The following is a 9,091-nucleotide window of genomic DNA, read 5'->3' as shown; positions in this document are numbered from 1 at the left end:
TTTCAAAGAATGTTGTTCATGGTACCTGGTATTTACAGGAAATTGTATGTGTACACACCATGAGTACAGTTGCTATAGAAACGGGTGCATTACAAAGAATCAAGATTTGTTTTATTGTACAGAACACCCCCACAGGGCAGAGTATAAACTTGCTACATTCTGGGAGTAAATAGATTTGTAAACATGAAGGACAGATATATAATGTACATGATGTATAGATGCTGTGTGTAAATACATGGCATGACTACCATGGAACACCTACATATATCACTTAAGTCTATTCGTAAATATGACGAGGGTGTGATTAATTGCACTGCCTATTAAAAGCCTTCTGGTTTCTGCTTTTGATTTTAATTATTCGAACACCCCTTTAATTAATAATTGTCAGTTACAGAGAGACAACGAGGCAGTTTCATAAAATGATCTGCTTACGTCATTCCAATAATGCTATTCCTAAATATTAAGAATATATTATAGAGCTGTTTGATTCAACGTGTGACGTAAAAATCACACAGGTTTTCAAGACACAGTTTCAGCGAATGCAGATTGCAGGCACCGCGTCGACTCTGTAGGCAATGAACCATGGCGAACGAGATAGCCTTGCAGGGGGGGGGGGAGAGACTCGTCAGCTGGCACTGTGTAGCGTCCGCTGCGTTATGTAATGGTATGGCCATATTTGGTAGTGGTTAGTTACCGAGGAGCTGTGAACCGCCAGGAGGCGCCATATCAAGCACCAGTCTGAGTATATAGATTTCCTTACCCGACTTTTCTATATATGTAACTATTCGTTATACCCGACTATTCTATATATCTAACTATTCGTTATACCCGACTATTCTATATATCTAACTATTCGTTATACCCGACTATTCTATATATCTAACTATTCGTTATACCCGACTATTCTATATATCTAACCATTAATTATGCCCGACTATTCTATATATCGAACCATTCGTTATGCCCGACTATTCTATGTATCTAACTAGTCGTTATACCAATATATTCTATATATCTAACTATTAGTTATATCAGAATGTTCGCAACAACCATCTTTTAGCTTATGGAAAGAGTTTTTTGTCGCCTATATATACATGTAATTACTACTGCTGGTAATATAATCGTCACATGACACGATTATTGTTTACAGGTCGCGGCCGTATGGCAGGAGTACTGCGGCGTCAGGCATCAAACACTTCATTTTTTATGAAAATTGTGTGAGTGGCAGAGCTTACCCTCTTCGCGAACACCTGGCATCATCACAGATTTTCATTGATCCATTCTTATTCTCTTCACACCTATTTTGCCTTACTCCCTATAGAATCTGGTTCGGCGGTTGATCGAGGGTGGCTATTCTCTGTCGGTGACGTCATATATTTACAGCCATTCGGAATGTCCGGCTATTCAAGATAACTAGCAATTCGGTAAATATACCTCCATGTTACATACACGGCTACTTGTGGACCCGTGAAGATCCGGGTTAGAATAGGTCTTCAGCAACCCATACTTGCCGTAAGAGGCGCATGGCTTGTCGTGAGAGGCAACTAACGGGATCAGGTGGTTAGGCTCGCTGACCTGGTTGATGCATGTCATCGTATAATCCAATTGCGTAGATCGATGCTCATGATGTCAATCACTAGATTGTCTGATCCAGACTCGATTATTTAAAAATCGCCGTCATATGGTTGGAATATTGCTGAGTGTTGCATAAACAAACAAACAAACAAACAAACAAACAAACTAGTTACATGCTACATACGGCTACTTGTAGACTAACATCTAGTCTCTGAAATGAGCATGTTTTAAAGAAACATACAGTCAAAGTTATAAAATAAAATAAAACGAGCCATGAGACTTGCTTCATCTTCAGATACTGCAGTTATTTAGACTTGCTAAATATATAGACTCTCATGGGCTGTATTGGATATATTTGTTTCAGGGCCTGTATGACTAGGCTACTTGTTACAGTTGCTGTTAGTTGGAGTTGCTGTGGTTGCTGTAGCAACACATGAAGACTTCACGTCATGCCAAGTACGGACTAATTAGTTCCTCCACACTTAATTGTAAAAAGTAAGTTATATTTAATGTATTTAAACTATTCATGCCGCCTTCAAAAATTTAATCCTTTATCAAGACCGCTGCTACTGACTGTAACCCGCTGTTCGTGTCATGAGATCTCTGCTGCACTACACGCAGTACAAGGGAAAAGATGCGAGAACTACACCAGACTCCTGATGTAACCCTATACCAGCGTGTGGAGATGGTACTGTCTTCACGGTGTGGTGAATGCATTAACAAGCTGTTTCCAGAACCTACTCGACTTCAGCACCAGTTGTAACCATCGCAATCTAGCAAGGCGTTCTCAGAAAAATTTGTACAGTTCGCAATTTCATTTGAAAATGTGAAGATAGCGCAGAAAAATGTATTTTAAACGGCATGTCTTGATGGTTTTCCGAAAATCTATTCGTTCCTTTAATACACTGATAACAGCGGCGTTGCGTCTCCTGGACTAGTAGTTATACAGTACATGCTTCCTAATGGTTGTGAGGGATGGTAATCTACACTGGGCTCTTGTCTAGTGATATTAATAAATACTGCGCATACCACGCGCGAGAAACCAGTCTGACAAGGTAATCAGTCGTTATGCATCAGGTTCCGCTGAGAGATGCTGAGAGGGAGAAAGTTCCAGAAGATGACGAGGTGCCCGGGGCAAAGATGAAAGAGAATATGTTATATGTTCGTCGTCAATATATTTGATACACAAGGCATGACTCCGGCATGCAGGCCTAATGAGGGCATGGGCCCACCCCACCCCAAAGCACAACAAAAACAAATAAAAAACAAAAGACAAAATAAAAATTAAGAAAAGGAAAAAGAAAAGAAGGCAAGAAATTAAACCAAAATTAAAAACCAAAACAAGAAACAAAAAGGACGAAAAAAGAAAAACAAAAAAACAAAACCCAACAAAACAAAAGAACAAACAAACAACAGTATACATTGCTACTAAACTTCCGGGGAAAAACAATACATACTTGATAATTAGATTTGACCGCAAAATTAAAATTTTATAAATACGTTACTGGGCTGAAAACAATCGCCGAAACATTGCAAACTTAGGTCCAAAACACAAATGATACCGTATCAAATACATCACCATCAAATAACCATTTCTTGAATGTTTCATTTGTCACCACCAATAAACATGTGTGCATACTTTCTTTAGAACTACGTGGAATACTGTGTCTCAGTCACGCCCTGGCTGTCCTAGAGTGGCATCTTACCCGGACAGAGCAGGTTTCCTTTCTCAGCTTGTAGGAGATTGCTATTCATTTCAAATCAAAACGCACGGCGCTGTGTCATGACTGAAGCTACAGGATGAGTGGATGTTGAATTACGCCGCAGTGAGAAATATTCCCGCTGCATCCTGAATAATGAACCAGTAGTTGATAACATGAGCAGAAATCCACGATGTCTGGGAACAATGACACATACGATGAGCCATTGTGACCATCCGATACTCATCTCATATTAGTCGTTTTAGGATGAAGATGTAATACTATTCCGGGACAGGCTCCCTCGTTTAGTCAGATTTCCATGCAGACCAAACAGACCCCTTTCTCTCTCTCTCTCTCTCCCCCCCCCCCCACACCTCCCTTCTCCATCTCCCCATCTCTTACGCTTTCAATCTGAGGTTGCCTTGAGATCTCATTCAGCCTCGTATCACCTCGTGAAGCTGCCCCATAACGTGGAGCTTTACTTGTAAATGTAAAGAACAGACTTGCTTTCTTTTGCTCATTAACAGGCACACGAATGGATGACTTGGCAGAGAATCAACATTTCAAAGCCTGCGACCCCGGGCACCATCCTCCCCAACAGAGCTGTTTCCCAGTCAACGTAATGATTTTGTTGCCGCGGAAAATGAGACTCATTCATCATCGAGCACAGTGGAGATTTTATAACGCTTTGAGTGAATGATAGAAGCGGCCCTAAAATATAAATAGAATTTTAAACATGCAAATCTGAATATAGAAACAACTCAGATTGCTAGTTAAAGTCCCATCACAACAATGCTTGTTTGACAATGCAGTGAACTGAACACAATCGCTACTAATATTTCACTTTTTGTCTCATCTTTCTTTATCTAAAAAGCAGCAAATTGTATTCAGATATATTTGTATGTGCTCCGAATTTTCCATCTATCTGTATATACTCTCTCATTTCTTGCTTGACAAGGTTAATAAAATATAAACAAACTCCATCGATTATCGTATGCTATTACATATGCGTATAAACAAAGTACAACATAATGCTACTCTGCCAGCAGCTGCCTGATCCGAGTGATTACATAACATAATGTTTAAATTTATAGATACATTTACATATTCAAGTGGCTTAAAGTGACATGCAGTGTTTGTAACATCACACAGCCTTCCCATGTACCCTCCTACATCACACAGCCTTCCCCTGTACCCTCCTACATCACACAGCCTTCCCCTGTACCCTCCTACATCACACAGCCTTCCCCTGTACCCTCCTACATCACACTGCATTCACCTGTACCCTCCTACATCACACATCCTTCCCCTGTACCCTCCTACATCACACAACCTTCCCATGTACCCTCCTACATCACACAGCCTTCCCCTGTACCCTCCTACATCACACAGCCTTCCCCTGTACCCTCCTACATCACACTGCATTCACCTGTACCCTCCAACATCACACATCCTTCCCCTGTACCCTCCTACATCACACAACCTTCCCCTGTACCCTCCTACATCACACAGCCTTCCCCTGTACCCTCCTACATCACACTGCATTCACCTGTACCCTCCTACATCACACAACCTTCCCTTGTACCCTCCTACATCACACAGCCTTCCCCTGTACCCTCCTACATCACACTGCATTCACCTGTACCCTCCTACATCACACAGCCTTCCCCTGTACCCCCCTACATCACACAGCCTTCCCCTGTACCCTCCTACATCACACTGCATTCACCTGTACCCTCCTACATCACACAACCTTCCCTTGTACCCTCCTACATCACACAACCTTCCCCTGTACCCTCCTACATCACACTGCATTCACCTGTACCCTCCTACATCACACAACCTTCCCCTGTACCCTCCTACATCACACAGCCTTCCCCTGTACCCTCCTAAATCACACTGCATTCACCTGTACCCTCCTACATCACACAGCCTTCCCCTGTACCCCCCTACATCACACAACCTTCCCCTGTGCCCTCCTACATCATACAACCTTCCCCTGTACCCTCCTACATCACACAGCCTTCCCCTGTACCCTCCTACATCACACAGCCTTCCCCTGTACCCTCCTACATCCCACAACCTTCCCCTGTGTCCTCCTACATCACACAACCTTCCCCTGTACCCTCCTCCATCACACAGCTTTCTCCTGTACCCTCCTACATCACACTGCATTCACCTGTACCCTCCTACATCACACAGCCTTCCCCTGTACCCTCCTACATCACACAGCCTTCCCCTGTACCCTCCTACATCACACAACCTTCCCATGTACCCTCCTACATCACACAGCCTTCCCCTGTACCCTCCTACATCACACAACCTTCCCTTGTACCCTCCTACATCACACAGCCTGCCCCTGTACCCTCCTACATCACACAACCTTCCCCTGTACCCTCCTACATCACACAACCTTCCCCTGTACCCTCCTACATCACACAACCTTCCCTTGTGTCCTCCTACATCACACAACCTTCCCCTGTACCCTCCTACATCACACAACCTTCCCCTGTACCCTCCTACATCACACAGCCTTCCCTTGTACCCTCCTACATCACACAGCCTTCCCTTGTACCCTCCTACATCACACAACCTTCCCCTGTACCCTCCTACATCACACAGCCTTCCACTGTACCCTCCTACATCACACAGCCTTCCCCTGTACCCTCCTACATCACACAGCCTTCCCCTGTACCCTCCTACATCACACTGCCTTCCCCTGTACCCTCCTACATCACACAGCCTTCCCCTGTGTCCTCCTACATCACACAGCCTTCCCCTGTACCCTCCTACATGACACAACCTTCCCCAGTACCCTCCTACATCACACAGCCTTCCCCTGTACCCTCCTACATCACACAGCCTTCCCATGTACCCTCCTACATCACACAGCCTTCCCCTGTACCCTACTACATCACACAACCTTCCCCTGTACCCTACTACATCACACAACCTTCCCCTGTACCCTCCTACATCACACAGCCTTCCCATGTACCCTCCTACATCACACAGCCTTCCCCTGTACCCTCCTACATGACACAACCTTCCCTTGTACGCTCCTCCATGACACAACCTTCCCTTGTACCCTCCTACATCACACAACCTTCCACTGTACCCTCCTACATCACACAGCCTTCCCCTGTACCCTCCTACATCACACAGCCTTCCCTTGTACCCTCCTACATCACACAGCCTTCCCCTGTACCCTCCTACATCACACAGCCTTCCCCTGTTCTCTCCATCACTCAACTTTCACCTGTAAAGTCTTTCGCCCGAGCACTGTTCCCCCCACCACTGTATATTTCCTACATTGTTTTTTTCCAAATGTATCATTATATGATCGGTCGGATCAGTTTAATATCATTACATACACGAAACGAAACGAAGCGAAATTACACGCCTATATATAATAATTACTGTCCATAATATTCCGAAAACATTCCCCAATAGATGACGTCCCGGCTAATTGAATGAAGTGACTGGGGGTTTGTGAAGCAGCTTTCTCCCACTGTTCTAACGACGATGTTATTGAAATATCTTGATATTGATTAAGTTCATGGACAACCTCTCTGAAAGGGGTAATCTCGTTTAGAATTTGTGTTCAAATTGACCTTATATTGTATTTGAATATATATTAATTTTGTAGACCATGTGTAATTAAGACACACATGTCATCCATGCCTAGGGTGGTTTGCTATATTATGTTTGATGACGTATCTTGGTGGGGAGCCATGGCGGTCACATTGACGAGGTGTCAAGGGACCAACCGAGGGCTTCCGGTTGTATTACATGGCAACGGTTAACCGCCTAGAGTGTACTGTCGGTGTAACACAACAGTCAGTCAAACACAACAACGGTTAACCGCCTAGAGTGTACTGTCGGTGTAACACAACAGTCAGTCAAACACAACAGTCAGAAATCAAACCATGACTTTGTTCCATATCATATATGATTGCAGGCCTTATCACGTGACCTGAGGCAAACCATTTCCCCTAGGTTGAACGCTTGCTCCTGAAAGAACAGCTCTGCAGTCGTAAATGATATGAAACAACGTTTTGACCAGATGTCTGAATACTAAATTATATTACTATATACAAACAATACAATCTTCAAACAGGAAGGCCGTTGCGTGACAACGGTGTAAGGATCTGTACCGAAACGTCGCCGTTACAGAAGTTGTTCTCCATGCGTTGTCTTTACTTTGTGATACTTCGGGAGCTGTTTTCAAAATATACGGATGCAGGGAGCCAAGATTTTGATACGTTGACACGCTACTCATCTACTTAAACATGGACTCCAAACGTGAAATGATGTTTTAATGAATGTATGTTTGACTGACCTGGTACTTTAACGATTAGTTTAAATATAGTCAGGGTTAGAAAGAAAGTATGCTAACATGAAAGTTTGATTAATGTATTTGTACAGAATCAGCGAGCCATGTCCTGTACTGTCATCTGAAACAAATACAGTAATGACTAACACGTTAACGAGTGCTCAGGAGTCAGGTTTCTTTGTTTATTGTTTATAGTTGCGCTCGGGGAGGCTGGGTAGCCTAGTGGTTAAAGCGTTCGCTCGTCATGGGTACAATGTGTAAAGCCCATTTCTTGTGTCCCCGCCGTGATATTGCTGGAATATCGCTAAAAGCGGCGTAAAACCATACTCACTCACTCACTCACTATAGTTGCGCTCTGCAATACTATAGCATTGGTCTTCAGCAAACCATGTTCGTCGTAAGTGGCGACTAACGGAATTGGATGGGTGAGTGAGTGAGTGAGCAAGCGAGCGAGCGAGCGGGCGGGCGGGAGAGCGAGTGAGTGAGTGAGTGAGTGGGTGGGTGGGTGGGTGGATGAGTGAGTGAGTGAGTGAGTGAGTGAGTGAGTGAGTGAGCTTATCACGAGGTAAACAACTCCGGGGAAGCTATATTTACAGAAAAATATTTGATATAATAAAGAAAAAAGAAATGTATTTGAATTCTCGTTACAAAATACAGAATTGCAGTCTCTTTGTTATTCCAATATGATTACATGTGACAATATAATTTGGGCAGAAATGTATATGTTAAATACATTCACTTATGATGTAAGAGCATACATAAAAATGACAAAACCCTTTCCATTTTCATTAGAATCCATTGTTGATTTACGATTCCGACATTAAAAGCATGTGTTTATGAATCACTTTCGAAATTGTCATGCTACCAGGTGAGCGTATTTAGTCTTAACTGTGGCACCAGTCACAAACACACGCAAAGGCACGTCAAATGTTCACTTGAAAAACCACGGGAACACAAGGCAATATATCTTTCTTTGTACGGATATCTATGGAGCGTTGGGACCAAGTACAAACGAGGAATGGACATGTCTTCAGGCTTCAGAGTACAAAAACAGGGGAACAGTTGGCACAAGCCCAAATAAGGAATTGCATGAGACATGATTTTTGTCACTGATGCTTCAAATGTGGAAATGTTCTTCACATGCCTCACAAAGTAAACGTTTTGAAAGAAGTTGTATGACGCTCTTTCAAATCTTCGTTGAAAGAGCAGGCTTGAAAATAAAGATGTAACTATATCTATGGCCACCAAGTTCAGTAACAAATGCCCCTTGGGTCAAGAAATGACATTTCCCCTTTCGTTTGCCATGTAGTATAGCGAGGTACACAGTTGACAAATCAAATGTTATGACATAATTGAATTTGGTTCTTTTCCGAGATTAATAAAATTAAAGTGTGTAGAGTGTTTAAGTTTCCACACTATTTCAACTGTCCCACTTCTCAAAACTCAAAACTTTCTGTTCTTTATGGAGAAAGTATTTCGTTGA

General features: G+C 43.1%; 1 protein-coding gene across 1 annotated transcript; it reads left to right on the top strand.

The window, feature by feature from the left end:
• Positions 1-2,643: 2,643 nt before the first annotated feature.
• LOC125378944 (adhesive plaque matrix protein-like) lies at positions 2,644-7,252 on the top strand. Its single transcript, XM_048394913.1, has 3 exons — positions 2,644-2,736; positions 5,208-6,571; positions 7,234-7,252. Exons 1-3 carry the CDS (start codon positions 2,644-2,646, stop codon positions 7,250-7,252), a joined length of 1,476 nt encoding a protein of 491 aa, XP_048250870.1.
• The last annotated feature ends 1,839 nt before the right edge of the window (positions 7,253-9,091 follow it).

Source organism: Haliotis rufescens, unplaced genomic scaffold (assembly GCF_023055435.1).
Source record: "Haliotis rufescens isolate VD_foot unplaced genomic scaffold, xgHalRufe1.0.p SCAF_131, whole genome shotgun sequence".
Lineage (NCBI taxonomy): Eukaryota > Metazoa > Mollusca > Gastropoda > Lepetellida > Haliotidae > Haliotis > Haliotis rufescens.
This window is presented reverse-complemented; position numbering and strand designations above follow the sequence as displayed.